This window comes from Thamnophis elegans, chromosome 15 (assembly GCF_009769535.1).
Source record: "Thamnophis elegans isolate rThaEle1 chromosome 15, rThaEle1.pri, whole genome shotgun sequence".
NCBI classification, from domain to species: Eukaryota; Metazoa; Chordata; class Lepidosauria; order Squamata; family Colubridae; genus Thamnophis; species Thamnophis elegans.
In genome coordinates this window covers 12,495,058-12,518,276 of record NC_045555.1, presented here as the reverse complement: position 1 = coordinate 12,518,276, position 23,219 = coordinate 12,495,058, and the positions used below count along the sequence as shown (strand labels likewise).

At 43.9% G+C, this 23,219-nt stretch overlaps 1 protein-coding gene across 1 annotated transcript in view; it reads right to left on the bottom strand.

Moving 5' to 3' along the window:
• Positions 1-1,824: 1,824 nt before the first annotated feature.
• The window catches only part of SLC29A3 (solute carrier family 29 member 3), a 53,538-nt gene continuing 32,143 nt past the window's right edge, over positions 1,825-23,219 (bottom strand). Inside the window, exons 3-6 of the mRNA XM_032232299.1 lie at positions 18,393-18,475; positions 10,473-10,699; positions 5,269-5,431; positions 1,825-3,111 (exon numbers count right to left, since the gene is read on the bottom strand). Coding sequence (XP_032088190.1) covers positions 2,448-3,111; positions 5,269-5,431; positions 10,473-10,699; positions 18,393-18,475 — 1,137 coding nt within the window. The 3' untranslated portion in view covers positions 1,825-2,447. The remainder of the gene's footprint in view (positions 3,112-5,268; positions 5,432-10,472; positions 10,700-18,392; positions 18,476-23,219) is intronic.

The window sequence follows — 23,219 nt, the reverse complement described above, 5'->3', positions numbered from 1 at the left end:
ATTGAAAAGAGATGAGTGCCTTTACAAACAAGCCAGACAATAGAATCTTTATACAAAGCATCATTTACATCAGCTTTCCACACCGCATTGTCCTCCAGATGTACCAGGTCTACTGACCTTATAGGGAATTATGCAAGCTGCAAGTAATGGATTTGCAAACTTCATATATCTGGAAATATCTGGTTGTGCAAAGTCTAGATGAGGTGGTGGCAGGATGCCACTGAAACTATATTGTTCTTTTAGAAGTTGGATGCATTTGTGTAAAGTCTGCATGGTTGAAATTCTCTGCAGGCAAGTTTCAGGAAGAAAATGGGAGAGAAATTATAGATCACAACTACTGACCTGTATTAAAAATGATGCTTCACATTTTCCTCAATCTTCCACTTACTTCACACAAGCTGACTTCATACAAGGATATTGCCTGCATATATCATCAAATCTGATCAGCATAATCATTTCTATTTCCAGGCTAATACATGTTTCTAGATTTATTACACTGGCCATTATAGTACCGATGGTTTTTAAAACGCAACCGGATTTCCTTTGTTTTTGCTTGAAGTCATTTCGCTTCTCATTCTTCTTCAGTTCAGCCAGAACTGAAGAAGCTTCTTGGATGAGAAGTGAAATGTCTTCAAGGAAAAACAAAGAAAGTCCAGTTGCCTTATGAAAAATCACCTTTGGGACAACCATGACTCGGGCCGGTTCGCCCAAACCAGTAGTAAAGAATGCTACCAGTTCAACTGGACTGGTTGTAAAAAAATGCTACGGTTTGGCTGAACCACTGTACGACAATCAGCTGTGCTGCGCGAATGATATTCGCTAGAAATCGCATGGCACAGCTAATGGTCACACAGCTGGTCGTCGGCATGAAAATGCTTTAAAAGTTTTTTAAAAGTTCCGACAACCAGCTGTTTGACCATCAGCTGTGCCGCACGATTTATATTCACTAGAAAGCAGGAAATCCTGCTTTCTAGAGAATTTAAATCGTGCGGCACAGCTGTTCCTCCCCCCTCGCTGTTCTACTTTCCTTTGCAGACTTAGAAAAGGCTTCTTAGCACCTGCATTTCAACCCTGCACTGGCCATTATACAAAGTGACTTTTTCTCTACACACAAATTTAATATTCGTCAGACATTACAATGCATGAAAAAGGGTATGTAGTGAAACTCAAAGAAAGTGCTTTTATTGCTTAATGCTTCCTCAAGAATGTAAAAATGAAATAAAGGAACTTAAGTTAGCTTTGCTCCCAACTGGTCTGCAAACCCCTGAATGACCATGAGATGGCAGCAAAGAGACATAGAAAACACTAACGCTCTGCTGTTTTCCAGTGGTCATTTAGATGTTCCCAATCCAGAACTGGTTGCTCTACTCAATGTAAAAATAACAGTTATTTTTAGCCCTAAATAAGTAAAAACGAATAGAAAAGTAGCAAATCTACTACCCAATGCTCTAATTTGATTAAGTCACATTGTTTATAAAACATCTGGTCCTCTTTTCTGAATAGCAGAGATTCCCAACAGCCTGATTGCAAAAATGACTCTACTACTGACATAAAGAAGGAGTTCCTAATACTTTGACAGCATTGGGTTGCAAGGACCCATGTTTTCTCCAAAAAAGTTCAAGTGTCTTTGACGAACCAGAATAAGTTGATTTGTGGCATATTTACATATATGTATGTATATATGTGAGTGTGTTGCATACACTTACAACTCCTACCAATTTCATCCAGGATACATAGCTGTAAGGGGAGAATGAATGCAAAATCCTGGTTGGTCCCATTTAATCTCTGTTTAACTTCATTTGGCCCTCAAGCTTGTAATTTACCCTTGAAAAAAATATGCACCAGAGATTTATTGGTTTAAGGGTACCTGTTCTTCAACCAAAAAATTTTCTCAACTACTCTTCATATGAAAAGCTTTTGGGAATCCTTCTTATTTGATCTGCATTTGTTATACATTTAAAATGTTTAACAGACACTGGATTACAGGCACATTTCTCTTAAGAAAGGTCATGTAAAACGTACACTGAAAGGTACAGTGAGTTATTGATCCCTTTGCAGAATTCTCCAAATGGACTTTTAATATTCTGAATAATTTAAAGGACAGATTTTAGTAGGAACATTGGAATCTAGAATGTAATTCCTTCATATCCATAGAAAAACACAAGAGCTTCCATGTTATAAACCTGCGAAGATACATGAGTCGTGTTGCTAAATAAAACAAAACCATTTGCGCCTCCCAAAAAGAGAGACCTTCGATAATATTTTTGAATTTCACTTCTGCATTTTGTGGTGGGTTTCCAAGCTTTTTCTGCACAACCAAAGGACACAATGCCTACACCACTTCCTAAGAAATGGAATACTGCAGTGATAGGAGCGGGATTTGCTCTGCCTTTTTCCACAATGTCCTTGTGGAAGTGAAGTTCCAGGAGTGGCTTGAAATCTCCCATCTATATGAGATGGACAACAAGGACCGAAAAGCCTGATCCTAGTGCTAACCCCACCTGCAGGAAGAGCATCATCAACACTCCTGCTGCTTCGGATAGTTCCTTCGGTGTGACTTTGGGACCATAAATAATCGATAATGTACTCAGGTAGCCATTGCTGAATCCTAGGAACACGACAAACACCATGGGATACACATCATGGGCAAAGACGACATTTGCAATGTGCACTCGAGGCTGAAAGTTGCATAACATGAAGACGGGGATGAACAAAGTTCTCAGCAGAATCATCGTTGGTAGCCACTTGCTTCGTGGTCCGGGAACCTGGACCCAGGCGGTGCTCTGCCGTCCACACCAGTCTGCAAAATTGTACAGAAGGAAACTAGTGAGAGGTGTGAAGTATTTATCTGTCCATGGACTCCCGGAGAATTTGTTCACCGACTCAATGCTGGACGAGACTGCAGGGAAAATGGTGATCGAGATGAAGTAGACGTAGAAGACACAGAAACCTAACATGCCAGTTTTCTTCAAGATGAGCCAGAGAGGAGGGATTTTATCCGTGTAGTTTCTGTTTGGCAAGAGCTGGCTGGGATTCTCTGCTGCCATATCCTCCTCTTCCTCCAAGTAACTGCTGGGCAAAGAGTTAGGTGGCAGCGTTGCAGTATAATACCTAAAAAAGGGGGAAGGGGGGAAAAAGTCAGAGAAAAGCAAACCAACAGAAAATTGAAATCAAGATAGGAAAATTAGGAGATGGAAAGGAGCTGTCAGCCTCTTTGATGTTTGCTTGCTATCGGCTACCATAGTAATGGGGACGGGGTGGGGAGAGATTGGTTTGGGTGGGGAAGTGTGCTGGAGGAGATGGCCCGTGTGAACGAAAAGGGAGGATTTTCACGCAAAGAATGGACTGTCATGTTTGAGGTTTGCTTTAATTTGGCTCCTCGGACCAAGCAGGAAACTTGATTCTACAGAAGCCTTGATGCCGCTTCCTAAGTCTTTTCAAAATTAAAAAAACCTGTACTTTTTTTCATAGAGGAAGAAGGGAAAACCCTTCAACCCAGAGGTTACCATTGCTACCGGTTTGCAAATGTGAGTATGCGCACTTGCTCGCTCCACTCGCGTGCATCACTTCCGTGCATGCGTAGAATCTTCCCTGCATGCGCAGAGCATAAAAAACGGACGTGATGACATCCGGGCGGGTGGGCGGAGCTTGTTACTGAGTAGGCCTCCAAAGGTAAGTAGAACAGTGAAGGGGGGGGGGAGGAATCCACTGTACTATGCGATTTAGATTAGCTAGAAAGCTGGAAATCCTGCTTTCCAGATAATATAAATCGCACGGCACAGCTGATCATCGGAAATACCAGTTCATTTGAACCGGTAGCATTTTTTTTACTACCGGTTCGGGTGAACCGGTCTGAACCAGTAGCATTTCACCCCTGCTTCAACCTGTTACTTATTTAGGAAGAGACTACCCCAACATTGGGAATTACTTTCACAGGATGTCCAAATTTAAAATTATATCTAAAGAATGCAACCTTGACAGATGCGTTGCATGGAACTTAATCCATGAGAAAATATTGACCCTTTACCAAATTACAGAGGAAGTTTGACCAGTCCAGAGAGAAATTCTGTCTAACCTAGGTGTGTGGGGCTATATTTCAAATTAATGTCTTCTTGGGCGAACTGATTATGAATTTGGGGACAATCAAATCCAGCTGAGTTGCTCAATTGCGTAAAAGATGCTGGAAAACATGCCAGGACAGGCTTGAGAAAGAGGCCTTAAGAAAGAGCTGCCAACCATGTTACATTGCAAACGAATCGATAGCAACAAGAAGGATAATTTAAAAAGAAAAAAAAAGAGAAAAGTCATCCTTGAATCTAGCTCCAATCCTGGCACTTTATCTGCATCCTTTCTTTGGCAGCCTTGAAAAGTAGTTTTCCATTCTTTTCAACAGATTTTTTCCCCCCTGCCAACTTTCCAGTTCAACCCCACAGCTGTGGAATTCTTTTATGGCCCTTTACCAAAATACTAACCGGGGCTAAATGTGTTTAGCTTCCAAGATCAGTTAAGGATGGTTAGGTTCTTCTCCTTGCTCAGAGAAGAAAGATAACAGCCAATCTATAAAAGCCAAATCCCAGTTCTGTTAGAAGATCCGGACAGGCTGGGCTCCCCAGTTATAAGTCTGATGGCCGCCCCAAACACAATTGGCACTGAAACTGGGGTAAGTTTTATATTGATACTGTATCCATACCAGATTGTATGTTTGGGGGGGGGTTTGGGCCAGGGAAGAAAAAGGAAGGAATATATCATTGTTGTGGTCTGCTGGTAGCCAGCAGAGCTGGCAGCAAATTCAGACAGTGAGGAGGATGGAGAGGAACAGGGGCCAGTCCTGGAGTCTTGGGAAGGCTCTGACAAGTGCTCTGTGTCAGAAGCAGAGAGTGGGCCAGAGCCGTATGCCAGTTATCAGAGTCAGACATCAGTGAAGCAGAAGAACAGCTGGAGCCTGTTCCCAGTGTACGCATACGCAGAGTTGACAGACGAAGGGAACAGCTAAAGAACAAGGGGTGACTTGGGAGTAAGTCCACAAGTGGACAATGAATGGCCCCTCCCAGAGGAAATAAAAGAAAATAAAAGGAAATTTGCAGATATTGGCTTGGGCCCCTACAGGCATCCCCAACATGAGTGACATCAAACTGGCTATGCCTACCTTGGCCACACCCACCCCAGCTCCCTGAGATCAAGCACAACCGTGATGCGGCCTTCAATTAAATTGAGCTTGACACCCCTGATCTAGGCTGATTATTGATTTAACTGGACAATGGTTGTTACCTGGCGTACTCCAGCTTGGGAAGAAACAGATACATCACAATGCACAAAACAATGAAGACGTCCCCTATCAGGAAGTAGGCCAGAGCACTGTTTGTGACTTCCGATGATGCTGCCAGATCCACCACTGATGCCAAGGCACTCACCGTTCCTCCCATGGCCTGACCTATGTAATGAGGATACAAGGGAGATTGGGGGGGGGGGGTGAGGAAGAAGAAGGGCAAATGTTAATGAAATAAGGTCCAGCCAATGCTGGGTTACTCAAAACCAGGGTTCAGCAACCCGTTGCTCTGGAGCCGCATGTGGCTTTTTCATCCCTCTGCTGCAGCTCCCTATCGCTCAAAATATGTGTCACAGCCACCAATGTGCGAAATCCGCCAGCACACGATTTATTGAGCTTTTCGACCCCCAGGAAGGCCAACCATGGATTAATCCAAGAGAAGGAAAGTTTCAGAAGAAAACAGAACCTTTAATTCAAATACATATGCTATTTTTGTGGGCGCTCAGGAAATAGTCAGGCACTGGAAGGGTTTTGTGGCTCCCGGTATTTTCTTTTCTGTGGGAAATGGGTCCAAATTGAGTGTTTAAGGTTGCCAACCCCTGGTCAAAAACCAACCATGTTGAATGAGAATCTGCTTAGCCACCAAATCAAAGAAGATGAAATCGAGGAGCAAGAGACTGAAATGGAGCTAGAAACAATAATCCCGGTTTTGATCCTGGTTAGTCATTTCCCCTTGAATTCTGAAGTTTTAGTTTATTATGCCCATAATGAATTTGTGTCCTTTCTTTGCGAGGAGAGTTTGACCTCTGATGCGGCAGGAGACGCCACTGGGGCAGCCTCACGTGCAGACAAGCCCAAGGCACCACATCTATGCGAGAAATGAATTTCCCCAGCAAGATGGAGAGCACTACTACAGGAACAAAATGTTGACTTCTAACTTGTCTAACTAAGGTTAACAAACTAACTTTACGGTCGTGGGACGCAACACCTTCTCCAGCTTAGAGTCTATGATGGTCCCCAGGTGAGGAATCCTGTTGGCGGGAATGAGGGAACTCTTATCTAGGTTAACCGAAAAACCTAACTGCTGTAGTGTGGATACCACCAACGAAAGATCCTCCCTCACCCGCTCAAATGATGTTGCTTGGAATAAGATGTCATTGAGATAGCCTTGGACCCTGACAGAGCACTCACGGAGGTAAGCCGCCACTGCGGCTAGGACCTTAGTGAAGGTCTGAGGCACCGATGCCAAGCCAAATGGTAGGGCCTTATACTGGTAGTGGATACCTAAATAGGAGAACCTGAGATATTTATGATGGCCAGGGAAGATGGGGATATGGAGGTAAGCCTCCATCAGGTCGATGGAGGCCATGAAGTCATTGCGCCTGACCCCCGCCAAGATGGATTTAAGCGATGTCATCTTGAATCTTCTATAGACTAAGTGAAAATTTAGCAGTTTAAGATCCAGAATCGTCCTCCATCCGCCCGAACTCTTTGGAACGACAAAGAGGTTGGAATAGAAACCTGACCCCACTTGGTCCAGTGGAACCGGTTCAACCGCCCTAATCTCTAGGAGGTGTTGGATCGCCTGCCTCTTGGCGACCGAAAACATCCGAAAATGGTTTGGCGGAATGGAGAGAAACTCTAGGTGCAGGCCAAATCTGATGGTATTCAGAACCCAGGCGTCAGTGGTAATCTCAGCCCAGGCGTCGGCAAACAGAAGCAGTCTGCCGCCTATGGGTGGGGTCGCTATTGACCTATCTGTCACGGCGGTAGGGACAGCCACCTCCCCCCCAAAAGGGCCTCTTCCCCTGGGGTTGGAACCTAGGTCTATCCGACTATCTGATCTTGGAAAATACCTGCTGTGCTGCGCCTCCTGATCTGACTGATGAAAGTAAGGCGCAGATTTTTGCTCCAACTTCTTTGCGGGCGTAGGCATGACCTTTTTATTCTTGTCCTCAATGAGGATTGGGTCCAACGGGGTACCAAAAAGGGATCCCCCGGAATAAGGTGATGATGCCAGGTGCCACTTTGCCTTGTTCTCTGCTTGTCATCCCCACAGCCACAGGAGATGTCGGGAGGTCACTGAGGCCGCCATTGCCCGTGAGGCATACTTCATAGCATGCAGAGTGGCGTCCGCAGAGAATTGAGCAAAGCAACCAGCTTGTTGAGATCTTGATGAGTACGCACCTCCTCAGGCAGAATCCTTTCCTGCATCTGTTGCAGCCATGCGGCTGAAGAACAGGGGAGGCTTCCAGGTATCAGATGGAGGCAAGGGGAAGAAGGCAGGGAGAAGGAATTTACAGGATGGCACTGGATTGTTTTTGGAAGAATCAGGAACCAAAAGCAACCTGTCTTTCTTCGGCCAGACAGAGTTGAAACTGGGAACCAGAAGCAAGGAGCACAGAGGCGTGGCTTCAAATTAACTCTGTCTCGATTGGACATCACAATACCCAATCCAATCCTGGCTAATCCTGCAAAATTCCTCCGGAAAAACAGCTTGTATCCCAAGGCAATAACCATATTAAATTCTACAGTATAGTGCAATATTGGGTTTTCAATTTCAATTATATAGAATGTAAAGGATGTATGTTTGTGTTTTTATTTTTATAATTGTAATGTACATTGATGACAGCATTTAATTTTGTTGTACCACGTGCAATGACAATAAAGTAAATTAAACTAGAGGGATTAAATATATCAAAAGGTAAGATGAGTTCATTTATCTATTACCAGAGTAGGGGAACTTCCTAGTGATAAAAAACAAGCTACTTTTGAATCCTGTGGGAATCACCTCTGAGGAAACTCAAAAAAACCACTTTCTGGGGAAATAAAAAGGCAACATTACTTTCAAAATCTTGAGATTACCAGCCATATTTGGGTGACAAATTGTAAAGGGAAGTGATATAATCAAAAGTTCAAAACGTTAAAAAAATATGTTAACTTTAGCTCTTTGGATCAAATATATATGAACAGAGATATCGTCGCTTATTAGGCTGATCTTATGTCCTTTGACCTTCCATTTCTGTCAGAAAGATCTTTAAGTACACAATGCAAAGGTTTATTACCACACTGTTTGATTTCCATTTTATAGTCATAACAAAATAAATTTATGATAATGTATGGTTAAATGTTGGAAGGCTTCCAAAAAAAAGGGCTGTGGTGAAAATCTCCACCAGGGGTCAACCCTTAACTACATTTCTGCCGTCCAGGTACAAAAGTAAAAATAAAATAAATCTCAGTATTGATTTTTGTCTCTCCCCCTTTCTTCCCCCACGTTTTTTAAATTCTCAGATTGCATTCCCAGTGCCATCCATCCTTGATAAACCTCAAGGGGACTCATCATTCATACCTGCAAACTTGGAACTCATCAGTTATGGAGATGAGCGTTAATGTGAATATCAAGTAAGACAATGAAAAGTTTCGGCTTTTTCCACCCCCACCTCAAAATATAAACAAACATGGATCTGAATGCAAATGTTTTCTTTGAGTACAGGCAGTCCTTGATTAGGACAGGGGTGGACTGCTGGGGGTTGACAGGATTCGGGAGAACCTCTAGCTAAGATTCTGTGCAGTTTGGAGAACCCCCAAATCCCACTCCTGGCTGGCCCTGCCCACCCTCCCCTCCCCTCCGAGGCATCCCCAGCGGCCTGTTTTGGATGCAAGTAAGTGCAGGGCGCTCACAGAGGCTTGGGGAGGGTGAGAAACAGGCCTACCGGAAGTTTTGGAAGGCTGGGAGGCCGTTTCTGCTCTCCTGGAGCCTCAAGGAAAGCCTCCAGAGCCCGGGAAGATCAAAAACAACCCCCACCCCCCACCCCGGCCTGCCGTGGTGCAGGAAGCTGACTAGGCCACACCCATGGCCATGCCCACCCAGCAACCAGGCAGAGAACCCCTTGCTAAAAATTTTAAGCAGACCCCTGATTAGGACTGGCCTTTAGCAACTGTTCAAAGTTACACTCACCTCCCCCCAAATACTTACGACCTGGTTTTGAAATTATGGTTCCTGCAGAATCACGTGAACAAAATTTTGGTGAATTCGTCCTTATGACCCACTGCAGGGACCACCCTGCCAGGTCCCACACTTTCTTCCCCATCTCCAATCGCTTATCTTTTACTGTAGGTCTCCTTCTGGAAGCTTTGTAGATCATACTGGGGAAGGAGACCAGGTCACTCTGCCCCTCGCCATTCCTAGTCCATGTGGATCAATCCAAGAAGTGGGCATCATTTTTGGAGCAACCTATTGTGGCCATTCCAAAATTGCACCTGCTTCTGGGATGGTACCACACAGCCTACAGGGTACCTGTGGGGATCTGGTTAGTAGGCCCAAGGCCTATTTGGGATTCCGGGGGGGGCGGGGGGGAGGAGCACAGGGTGCCTCAGGGGGTGAAGGAGGTTTGGGGAAGTCCAGGGCAAGTGGGCCAGGGAGTACCCAAGGCCTCCCACAGCCCCCCAAAACTTTCAGGCACCTCATGCTTCACTTAACAACCACATTAAATTGGGGAGAGTGCATTAAGTGCGGCGATTACATGCCTCACTTAACAATCGCCATAATGGCAAGCTCCATTACAGCCATAAGTCAAGGACCACCCATACCCATAAAAAAAGTTAAACTACCCCAAAAGAAATGCCACAGAATGAGAGAATAAGAATAAAGAAAAGGATGGCCTCTTAACATAAATTTTGAGGAGATCTGGGGCAAGCGGGCCAGGAAGTACACAAGACCTCTAAGAGCCCCCCAGAACCCTGAGGCACCGCATGCTCCACTTAACCACCACATTAAATTGGGGAGAGCAGGGATGGAGTGCATTAAGTGAGGCGATTACATGGGTGCCTCACTTAACAGCCGTCATAATGGCAGGCTCCATTACAGCCATAACTCAAGGACTATAGATATCTGTAAAAAAAAAAAAAAAGTTAAACCACCCCAAAATAAATGCCAAAGAATGAGAGAACAAGATGAAAGCAAAGGATGGCTCTTTAACATACATTTCATTTTAAACCTCCCCTTCAGGCTATTGCAAAAGTCGTCTAGGTTAAAAATGTGGTTGAGATTGAAATAATTGTCACACACAGACAAAACCTTCAGTACAAAGTCATGAGTCCGTGTTAACCCAACTATCACCACAGGACACAGTAGTAGAGGTATCCCACCAGCCTCCTACAATAACAATTATCTGCTTAAGCATTTTTTTTTTAAGAAAAAACAAACCTGAAATGAGCGCCTGGGAATTCCTCATGGGAAAGGATCCCGACAAGCCAAAGATGCTACTGATGAAGATGGTGGCAGCACTGCTGATGACGGCCACGCAGACAACGGTGATGATAAAAAACCACAGTGTCCACGCAGAAGTGTCCACTTTGACCAGCACTGTAATCACCAGAAAGGTAGCCAGCATGACAGCCAAAGAGGAGAGAATACGGACGTTGACAGAAACCCTGGAAAAGAAACAGATGAGTTGGTGAATGGTCTCTTAACAAGCATCCCCTAAGATCAGTGGTGAAATTCTAAAATTTCCCATACTGGTTCTGTGGCCGTGGCTTGGTGGGCATGGCTTGGTGGTCATGTGACTGGGTGGGTGTGGCTTGGTGGTCATGTGACCGGGCGGACAACAAGTAGGAACCTCACAGAGTCACAGAGAGCTCAAAAATGAACTATCACACTTTACACAAAAATAACACAAAAGCTACACGACTGACTCACACACAGTGCAAAAGCAGCTGGACTTCACACAAAATGCACCCTGCAACAAGCGGGAACCTCACAGAGTCACGGAGAGCTCAAAAATAAGCTATCACACTTTACACAAAAATAACGCAAAAGCTACACAATCGACTCGCACACAATGCAAAAGCAGCTGGACTTCACAGACAAAAAAAGGTTCCTAGATTGCGCAGCACAGCTGATTGTCACAGTTGATCATTGGAACCTTTTTAAAAACTATTTTTAAGCATTTTTTTACTAGGTAGTTTTAAAAGTCTTTTTAAAAGTTCTGATGATCAGCTGTGCAACCATCAGCTGTGCCACACAATGATCAGAACTTTTTTTAAAAAAGTGTTAAAGCATTTTTTTGACTACCAGTTCAGACAAACCGGTAGTATTTTTACTACCAGTTCGGGCAAACTGGCTCAAACTGGTAGCATTTCACACCTGCCTAAGATTCTCCCCAGTCCTGAGATTACATTTACACTTCAGCAAAAGATCCTTTGCTTTGAAATGGCCAGGAGAGAAATTAATGGATATGCACCGATGTTAAAGAATTGCAGCATTGTAGCCGAATAAGTGGCAAGCAGTTCTGACAAAGAAGCCCAACCAAAAATTACTTGGTTCCGGTTCTGTTATCCAGTCAGAACATGTCTTTTTTCACTGAGGGCTTCTGTGCTATTCAGAAGCTTACAGAAGCATTAAATTTTTAATTTTGTTACCCTGGGAAAGACACAGGGTAGAAAGGACAGGGTTCTTGAATAAGGCTGAATATGGTAGGACAAAGAGGCTAAGAAATTAGATGCCGAGATAAACAGCACACAGATTTTCTCTTTCATGTGCTTAATTAAGAAATGCCGAATGACTGAGTGCAGCCTTTGTACTGCAAATTAAATGTCCTTCTCTACAAATTAAAAATTATCAGCTTCTACATACGGGCTGCTTTTCCCGATGAAAATTTATCGGAACGCTTAAAAGGAAGTTACATAGCTAGGAAGAGGAAATCCCAGTTAGGAAGTCCTAAATGTAGACAGACCATCTTGAGTAGTACTGTCCATAGTGAATCGGAGGGGGAGGGGAGAGGAAATGGACAGGAGAAAAAGGAAAGAAATGAAAATGAAAGTAGAAGGATGATAGGAAGGAACAAAAAGACGAGCCCTGTCTGGAAAAAAGGTTTAGAATGGAGCTTTGGCGTATGTGGTTGATATCTATCAATGTGTTGTGGCCTACCAGCAGCCGGTGAAGCTGGCAGCAGATTCAGACAGTAAGGAGGTTGGGTAGGAACATGGACCAGTCCTGGAGTCTGGGGAAGGCTCTGATGAGGGCTCTGCATTGGAGGCAAATATGGGGCCAGGGCCATCTGACAGTTATCAGCTGCCTTGAGAGTCAGAGACCAGTGGGGCAGATGAACAGCTGGAGCCTGTTCCCAGTGTGTGCATGCGCAGAGTTGCCAGACAAAGCTGAGGAACAAGGGTCGATTTGGGAGTAAGGCCACAGGTGAACCGTGAATGGCCCCTCTCATAGGGAATAAAAGGAGTGAAAGGGGAGGGGTGTTTGCAGGAGGCAATTAGTTCATTCCTGCATTCTTGCCAAGTATTGTGGCATCTGAAAGATATCGGCCTAGCCACTCTCCAAGCCTGATAAAGGTCAGTAATTGTGAAGTATCTTGAAAGACTGTGGGAGAGGATTGACTTTGCTGCAGAGGAATTCACTGTATTTTAAATAAAAGGGTTTTATTGGGACGAGGACTCGGCTTTGTGCTGCTGGGGAAGCCTAGGTCAGAACACAATGTTTGGAGATGGTCCTTGATTTGTTTGTTTGGTGACCACTAAAAGTTACAAAAAGTGACTTACGACTAGTTTGAAGACTTATGATGGTTGCAGCATCCATCCCCATGGTCACATAGTCAAAATTTGGGCACCTGGCAACCAGAAGATATTTATGGCAACTGTCCTGTCCTGTGGTTACCATTTGTAACCTTCCCAGCTGGTTTCCAACAAGCAAAGTCAGTGGGGGAAGCTAGATTCATTTAACAACCATATAATTTACTTAACACCCACAGTGATTTGCTTAACAGCTGTGGCAAAGAAGGTCATAAAATGGGGCAAAGCTCACTTAACAATGATGCCTTGCTTGGCAATGAGGCTCAGTTAGAATCGTAAATCGAGGTCTATCTGTACTGGGCCAGAAATTAAAACTGGATGGAAACTAAACAAGGAAAGAAGCAACCTAGAACTACAGAGAAATTTCGTAACAGTGCAGCAGTTTGCCTTCAGAAGTTGTGGCTGCTCCATCACTGGACATTTTTAAGAAGAGATTGAGGTGGTATAAACTAAGACTCATGCTTTGGGCAGTGGGGTTGGACTAGAATCTCTTCAAGGTCCCTTCCAGCCCTATGATTCTATGAAAGGGGAATAGATGTATTATATGTTATAAGCAATTACAAAAGAACCCAAAACCAAAAGCAGAAGAGCCTAGAAAAAACATATAACTCAAGTATTTCATGGCCACCAGATAATTAGCTATTTAAACAGGAAAATTACTTTTAAATTTTTTTTCTTATTTATTTAAATGGGAAAGTTGTAGTAATTTTTTAAAAACATTTCAGATTTATGTATTTAAACAGGAAAGTTTAACTTTGTAAAACTTTTCTTATTTATTTACACAGTAAGATTATAAGTACTAGGTCCTTCAAGGGAGAGGGGCTGGGAAAGAGAAAAGGTAGAAAGTGACCAAGAACTTGCAGAGAAAAATTGACTTATCCTTCAGAGATAAGGTCCCTTACTTTAACATCTTGTTGTCAGGGTTCCAAGTAATACTCCTAATGAAAGAAGACTCCGAGACTTGAGTTTCCTCAAAGTTCCATTTTATTATAGATGTCATATTGGCAGATCTGGGAAAACCCAAATCTGAAAGCTTCCAGGTTTCTCCCACCCAAAAGAAAGTCCAAATCCCTGCCCAGCACCCACATGTCCGTCACATGGTCCAATCAGGCACCATCCAAAACTGGAGATGCCTCCTAGTCAAATCATAGCAGCTGCAGGGCAAGGTGTTCTTGACTTTCTGAGAAAGGATGTCATTTAGACTATATATCTCCCATGCTACATATAATCCCCCCTCCCATTTTCCCACAGCATTGAATGTGGCAGGCCTGAAGGCCCAATGCGAAAGATGGCTTCCAGGCCTGATACTTGTTATGATCAATACCTTTTCCAGACACAGACTTCAGAAGATAATTAGAACTGCAGAGAAAACAATTACTGCCAATCTGCCTTCCATTGAGGACCTGTGTACTGCACCAGTCAAAAAGAGGGCTGTGGAAATATTTACAGAATATTTACCCATCGTATCCTGGACATAGTTTGTTTCAACTCTTACTCTCAAAACAATGGTATAGAGCACAGCAAACCAGAACAACTAAACAGTTTTTTCCCCAAATGCCATCACTCTGCTAAACAAATAATTCCCTCAATACTGCCAAACTATTTACAAAGTCTGCACTACTATTAATCCTTCATCATTCGTATCACCCATCTCCTCCCACTTATGACTGTATGACTGTAACTTTGTTGCTTGTATTCTTACGATTTATATTGATATTGAATGTTTCCTGATTGCTTATTTATGCCCTATGACTATAATTAAGTGCTGTACCTTATGATTCTTGACGAATGTATCTTGTCTTTTTATGTACACTGAGAGAATATTGTACCAAAGACAAATTCCTTGTGTGTCTAATCACATTTGGCCAATAAAGAATTCTATTCTATTCTATTCTATTCTATTCTATTCTATTCTATTCTTTCTATTTTTATTTTTATTCTAAACTCTAGGCCTTTTGACAAACCCTACCTGTTTAAACAGATAAGCTTTAAAGCAATTCAACAAAATGAATTATCCCTGGGCAAAAAGATATGCTGGTGGACAGTTTCTTCCTCACCTTAATCCTGCAAAACCATTAGGCATCAGATCCAGTTCAGGCCCATCGCCACATTTTAATCATCACAGAACTTCTTAAGAAGGACGGAGCATGGAGTAGTCATAAGTTAATCTCTGGAGGCAATCAAGCTGCAGGGAACCAATTTTCCTGGGAGTTTCCATAAATGCAAGCCAGACTCATGTGTATTTATGACGCTGGAAACTTAGCATAATAAAACACTTATTGATTATGGATGCGCCACTCAGAAGAATCAACAATGTGCCGAAGAGAAATGAATGCTATGTTTAAAATGTAACGCATTAAGCATAATGGGTTTTGTGAAATGGATTCCCAAGCTAGGGAATATATATAAGATGTTCAGGTCTCTGGATCAGCTTTACTTCATGGAATTGTGGGGAGGCAGGTAATTTAATTCTCCTTTAAGGAATTCTACAGATAAGGATCATAATAGTATGGGGGCATTTTTGGCAGAGAATGCCATTTAAACCAATGAGAGCTTTCTCCAGTATTAATTCCTAGTAATTCAGCAAATATACCATGACTTTATTGTGTGTGTGTGCGTGTGTGTATAAAAATGTGTGTGTGTGTGTGTGTGTGTGTTTGTGTGTATGTGTGTGTTCCAGCATAATTCTGGAACCCGTCAAGCAATTTCAACCAAACACAGATGACTTACTCTCTGGAAAAAAATACTATGGGGGTAAGACCCCCTAACACCCCTACAGGTGAGGGTTCTGTTACGATGCAGCCTGTTGTGCCTTAAAATAGCTTCTACTATACTGTTGTAAAATCAGAGGTGGGTTGCTGTCAGTTCGGATCGGATCGGGGCGAACTGGTAGTGCTGGCGCCGGAAGGCTCCACCCATCCACCCGGACGCTTCTGCGCATGCACAAGCAAACCAGTAGCAAAAAAAAATGGAAACCCACCACTGCATAAAGTGGCTTCTACTGTACAGTGCAGCGGAATTGCCATGGTAATGGCTTCACAGTACTCAACAAGGGGGCTTTCTCTGGTAAGGGGGAAAATCCAACATTAGAAATTACGTTTGTTCTGGACATTTTCCCCCTATAAATAAATACCCGGACAATGCCAGGTTATCAGCTAGCTTTTCTATAAAGATGTGGAAAAATAAAGACAGCATTAAGTATCCTTCCAAGAACATCAGAGGGACAGAAATTGATATGCCTTTCAATACTTCAATGTTTCTTCACCATGGCAGCTTAAAGAAGTGTATGTAGACTTCAACTCCCAGAATTCTTTGACCGGCTGGGGAATTCTGGGAGTTGAAGTCCACACCTCTGAAAGCCACCAAGGTTGAGAAGCACAGCAGTAGCGCATCAAGGAGTTGCCTCCCCAGGGTTCTCTTGCAAAGATTCCACCCAGAAGGGGCTGTGCAAGCAGCAGACTACCGCACATAGCTCCATTTGTGCGAGTGGCAGGTTATGCGCACCCACTTCTTGTGTAAAAAGAGTTCCGTGCACATGAATGTGCACACCCTCTGCTTGCACCCTCTGCTTGCACACAGCCATCCCATCTCCCTCCCCTGCTGGTCCGCAAAGCTAGAAAGGTTGGTGAGGCCTCCTTTAATGCCCTGCCAAACCCAGCCTCAATTTACTCAACATACTCAAAGTCTGCATGCAAGCGAAGTAATAATTCCAAGAAAGGAATTGCAAAAGTGAATCTTTTAAGGGCAATTTTCCTGAACCCAGTGCCCTGTGGATATTCTGAATTATAATTACCCACAATTCCAGAGTTTTAGATCTGGGAATAGATAAGGCTGCAAGAAAATGACTGGCTTTTAACCTGAAATAGATTGGAGACCTTAAGTAGATAACTAATGGGTAAAGGTAAAGGTTCCCTTCGTACATACGTGCTAGTTGTTCCCGACTCTAGGGGGCAGTGCTCATCTCCATGGTCATGTGGCCGGCATGATTAAATGGCAAAGGTGCATGGAACGCTGTTACCTTCCCACCAAAGGTGGTCCCTATTTTTCTACTTGCCTTTTTACATGCTTTCGAACTGCTAAGTTGGCAGAAGCTGGGAACTCATTCCATTATATGGTGCTAGGAATTCGAACCACCGAACTGTCGAACTTTCTGATCGACAAACACAGCGTCTTAGCCACTGAACCATTGTGTCCCTAACTAATGGAATCATCTATCAAATTCCAAGATTTTCTCAGATAAATGACCGGAGTTCCTTTAGACCAGGGGTGTTAAACTCGGATGTGCTTAGATCTGGCCTTAGAAACAGCAAATGACTGGCCTGTGGTGCCTCTGACAGCAAAAACGGAGCTCAGGAGGGCTGCATGTGGATCCTCCCGAGCTCCATTTTTGCTGGCAGAGGGTTGCAGGAGGCAGTTGCAGCCGAAAATGGAGCTCGGGAGCCCGTTTTCACTGGCAGAGTGCCCAGGTCACCACAGGAGCCTGACAAAAGTGATGTCGAGCTGGCCATGCCCACCCTGGCCACGTTCATTCCATTCCCCCCCCCCCCAAGGTCAAACACAACCCTGATGCAGCCCTCAATGAAATCGAGTTTAACACCCCTGCTTTAGAACATACCTAAGGACACTTCAAAAGGTGGGGTTTGGATTATGCTTTTGAGCCGGTACAGAGTCTAGTGCCAAAATGTAAGTTAGTGGTGTGAGAGCTCCCTGTAATAGAGCAAGAAAAAAGAAATGCAACGCTTCATATAGAATTCTCAACCATGAGACTTTGAAGCCTGTGATTTTTGTATTTTGTTTCCCCCACATCTCTTTTCCTGCCGTATAATGCATTCCCTCCTTCGAGTTGTAAAACCCAAGGGTCACGCAGGAACAGCGAAGGTAGAGAAGTGCTGATCACTCCGTCCCACCTTCTCCTCCAAAAACAGTGACCTACTTTCATTTTGCAGCATGGGAGAGACAAACTGCACAGCTAGCAACTATGCTGCCTTCAAATAGTCCGCTGCCATTGAAGGAGCAATCAAGACATCCTTGAGTTCCATGTCACTGTAGACAGCTAAGTCCGCCAGGAGATCTTGACCTTCGTACCTTCTTTGGTCTCCTTCCTCTCTGCCCAACATAGAGCTGCTGAATCGGAAGCTACTGCCTTCTCCATCAAGTTCTTGCTGATTCTCATCTTTTCCATACATTTAACAACCCTTCCCTACTGATATTGCCCAGCGTGATGAATTGTCGTTCCCCTGGAGAACATCTGTTTGGAGCAGCCTCCATTAACCTAGTAAAAGTGATCATCAAGACGATTTTGGATACTGTCTGTCTTAATTTAGGACAAAAGCAAATAACCCGCTATGACTTTGAAAAGTTTTGCTGTGCGGCGGAGGATTTTCTGGGTGAGCCCATTTTCTCATCAAGAGTTTTTAGCTTGACTTTTTAAGTGACCGCTGTGTTAATGCTCGCAGCCTGGGGAGACACATGGCATAGCCAAGGCCGGAGGAGGCAAGGGAGAGGGGAGGAGGAAAAGTAGGGCCACTAATGCAATCACACTTACTTGTTGACTAGCAGGAAGTTCCCAATCAAGCTCAGGACCGAAGGCACAGTGGAAGCCACAGAAATGTAGCTTTCAAAGAAATTCTAGGAGGGAGAAAAAAAGAGAGCATCAAAACAGAGTTTTAGAAACTGTACTGCAAAAGGGACAAAGATGTGAGTGACCCAGTGGCTTAATGGATAAGGAATCAGCTTCCAGAGCTGGGGATTATGGGTTTAAGTCCCTCTGGGTCATTCGTTGGTCTTGTGTCGTTTGTCCAGAACAGGGCTTGGCAACCTTAAACACTCAAAGAGCCACTTGGACCTGTTTCCTACAGAAAAGAAAACACCGGGAGTCACAAAACCCTTCCTGTGTCTGATTATTTCCTGAGCGGCCACAGAACTAGCATCTGTAGTTGAATTGAATGTTTTGTTTTCTTCTGAAACTTTTCTTTTCTTGGATTTATCTATGGTTGGCCTGCCGGGGATTAAAAAAGCTCAATAAATCACGTGCCGGCAGGTATCACACATTGGCGGTTGTGACGCATATTTTGAGCGACAGGGAGCTGCATCAGAGGGATGAAACAGCCACATGCAGCTCAAGAGCCACGGATTGCTGACCACTGGTCCAGAATGATGCAAGGTCTTCTGCTTGAGCAGGAGGTTGGATTAGAAGACCTCCAAGATCCCTTCCAAATCTGTTATTCTGTTATGACCTCTCCCCAGATCTCTCCGTCACAAACCAAATCTTTCACTGAAATCCCGGGACCCAAGATCCCGTTTTCATGGCATTTTGAAACTCACAAGTCTGTAGAAGTTGCACAACGATCGAACCACAAACTTCAATCTAGCTGAAAAGTGGGCGGGTAACTATTAATAGGCAGTTGGGTAGAATATCAATCATATGACTGTCTACAACACAAATGAAAAAGGAGAACTTCTCCCTCCCGTGATCAGTAATGCACACTATGCAAATTGTAGCATTAAAACTACAATAGCGCTCTACAGATGGGGGGGAGGGGGGATCCTGCTAATGACCAGAGAAGCCCTCATACATCAGGATTGGCTTGGAATAAACTTACATTTCCTCCAGGAAGTTCTGAAGCTGCATTCAGATCTCTATTCTCCTACCAAATCAAACATCGAATCACAGACAGTACTTAATGTGAATAATTAAATGCTTTAAGACTCTCCGAGGCAAACCTCCTCTTATTTACTGAGGAAACACATAGTAATGTCTTTTGTTTTAGTGAATTTCATTACAGATGTGTCCACTTGGTTATCATGAAGATTATATTGGGTTTGAGGAAGGAGTATAACCCTTCTCACTAAAGCCATGATAACCTTGAAAAAAGTCCCCTTCTGTGGCCATTACCAGAGGGTAAAGTTACCTGGAGTGATTGAGATTGGGTGACCTAGAAATTGTATGTATGTATGTATATATGTATGTATGTATGAATGAATGAATGAATGAATATCCCCTTCAAACTGAGCTCCACTCTTGATGATAATGGCGAGTCAACTTCCTATCTTCAATGGCTGCAAATTTCAATAACATTTGGTTTTCTTGCAACAGAAAAGGGTGGAAGAAAAAGCAATAGACAGACTTCTCCAAACTTTGAATACTGTTTCAGAGATCAAGGACAATTGCTGTCCAGCAATCAATTCTAATCTTCTAATACAACCTATTCAAAAAGTAAGGCCTAGCCTGATTTTCAGGGGTGGTGGTATTTAAGCCTAATATAAGCCCTACCCCAAAAATAAAACCTAGTGGAGGAGGTGGGCATGGCCAGCCCAGGAGGCAGGCCTTCCCTGGTCACCTTATGGCTGCTCGGCCAATTAACTGCGGCCTGCGGATCAGCTGATCCACTCTTGCCACCCCTAGCCCTGTCGACCTGGGACTGGGGGGAGGGGGATCGGCACTGGAGCTCCGAGCAGTGGCTGGTGCAGGCTCTGTCTGTACCGCCATGAAGGTAGGGGTGGCAAGAGTGTGCCAGAAACATCTCCAGGCGCCCGGTGACACAGAACTTCCAGCCCTTGCTGGATCAGCTGATCTGTGGGCCACAGTTAAGAGGCCAAGCAGCCATGAGGTGATTATGCTCCCCGCCTCCTGCATCCCCCCAAAATAAGACCTCCCCCCAAAAAGCTTAGCCGTTTTTTCGGGGGTCCAAAGAAAATAAGACCTGGTCTTTTTTCAGGGAAACGTGGTACATACATGAGGGGGGAGGGGGAGAGACAGAGAGATGATAGATAAAGAGATAGTTAGTGTACACTATATGAATACAAGGGGATTAAATGGATTTAGTTAAGGTTATATTAAATTATACTTTGGGTTTTATCTGGTCTTCCTCACTTGGGGCTCCAGGTTTTCTCGACTGTTGAAGTTCGAAGGAACAGATGAGGCGTGAGTCAGCTGAGGTAAGCGAACAGCTATTTATTGAGTAACAGCAACAGTTAACTATATACAGAGAGAGTTCAGCACCTCGCCCTGCTTGACAGTTATTTATGCGGGAGCTGTCAAGCAGGGCGACCAATAGAAGTGCCTCTGGCAGCCCGCGCTCAGCCAATCGCGTCTTAGCCAATCAGGCACGGCTAGGCTGTTGCCGGATGTCAATCATAAGTCGAGGACTTGCGGCCGGTTGTAAGTCAAGGACTTTAGGACCGGTCGCAAGTCGAGGACTTAGCATCAACCAAGCCTAGTATTGGTTTTATCCAGAAAAAGATTGTAACTCCCAACTTCCAATGAGACAAGACTAATGAATGCCCACACTTTTCTCTACACTGTGGATTGTGGGAGAAGTACAGTAAAAAATGTCAGCTGGATATGAGATTCAGACTGTCAAAATTCTCTCTGGAACAAAAAGAGATCTAGAGATTGACCATATATGCTCCAATCTGTTGTTTTTTGTGTGAATAGATTGCAGAACTGAAGTTTTTGCAGCCCCTAGTTTTTGCAGCTGGGAGTCATGGGTTCTATTGTACTCTGAGCCATAAATGCAGCCTTTCATGGATTCACGGCTGGGGAACGCTGGGAGTTGAAGTCCATACTTCTTAAAGTCACTAAGGTTGAGAAACATTGTCATAGATCACTACACATTGGCACATTATGAGTCAGACAGTTCAGGAAATATTTTTACATCTCCTGACTTATTTATGGGTTGGGAGGCCTAAACATCAAGCAAGCTGTCCCACGCCCTGTTGCGTAATTCCCCCAGACTTCTCTTCATTCATTCAGAACAGGGGTGTCAAACTCAAGGCCCACAGGTCGGATCCGGCCCACGGGGTACTTAAATCCGGCCCACAGGGCTGGCCTGGAAATGGTGCCTCTAGCGGCTAAAACCGGCCATGTGCGGGCCCCTTGTGCCTCATTTTCACCCTCCATGGCCTCCTGCAGTACTCTGCTGCCCAACAACAGGCCTGAAAATAAGGCCAAAACCAGGCTGAAAACAGGCCTAAAATGCCCCCAAAACAGGTCCAAAAACCGGGGTGAAAACAGCCTGCGCACAGCCCATTTTTAACTAGCAAAGTGCTGCAGGAGGCCATGGAGGGTGAAAATGAGGTGCAAGGGGGCTGCACACTGACCCCGCATGCCCTGTTTTGGCCGGCAGAGTGCTGCAGAAGGCAGGCATTCTGTAACACACACACACACCCAAACCAGCCCATGGAGAAAAACTACAATATTGATCTGGCCCTCAAAGAAATCCATTTTGACACCCCTGATTTAGAAGAATAGGAACATGCAAAATCCTGATGTGTGAAAAGTTTGCTTGGGAAAAGAAGAAGCTGGCTCAATCGACTTTCCCTGAGGAAAAAAAGCGCTTACATCCAACTCCAAGCTTATCAATGTAATCAAAATCCAAGCAATTTTAAGGATATGGTGATGGGATGGAACCTAATTGCTTCTTCATCCAAACCAAACAATATTGGACTTCTAAGCGCTCCTATGTTTATGCTCCCCAAACAGCAAATATTGTTGGCATCTAGGAAAAGCCAGCCTTGTCCTGCCCAGATGCTTTGGCAAAGTAAAAATTTTAGTCAGCTTAAATTCAGCAGCAGAAGCATCTCTGGGCTCCTGCTGAGCTTAAAAAAAAAAAAAAAAAGGAGCCGAAGCCCTGGGTGACGAAGTAAGCACCCGAGCGTTACCTGGATCACAGGGCATGAAATTAGCAGTGGCAAGCAGGTTGCAGCCAGGAATACCTCACCGTCGTGAGCTTATCTGCAGATAGCCAAGTTCAGAATCCTCCTCCTAATGACTCTGTGCAAGACCCATGAACTCTTCCCCTCTCTGGGGCTGCCCAGCCAGCTCCAAACCAAGCTGAAAAGATGGAGATTTCCACTGCTAGGAAAACCACCCGCTGCTGAAATTCACCATTAGGTTGACCTGACTTTGAACTGGTCACCCAGTGTTTACTTGGCTTCGAAAGAGATGATAAGGATCGCAGCAGCCAAGACTGCGTTCCTTTTTTAAAAAAGGAATTAGTTAGGGACTAATTGGATCGATTATCCACATTTCCTATTAATGAAAACCATTCAGAAAAATCTTTCGATCTAACTGACTAGATCTTGCTAGCTATGCAAAATCTACAATAGTTGCAAGAGTGTCTCAACAATACAATAATTCAAAAGATAAATTTTGCATCTCTAAAGCCTCAAATCAGTTTTGCACAGTCTGGACATTCCATAAAGTAATTCTGATACTGTAGAAATGCTGATATATATATATATATATATATATATATATATATATATATATATATATATATATATATATATATATATATATATATATATATATAAGACTGGGTCTTATTTTTGGGGAAATGTGGTATTATATTGTATTACATTATTATTT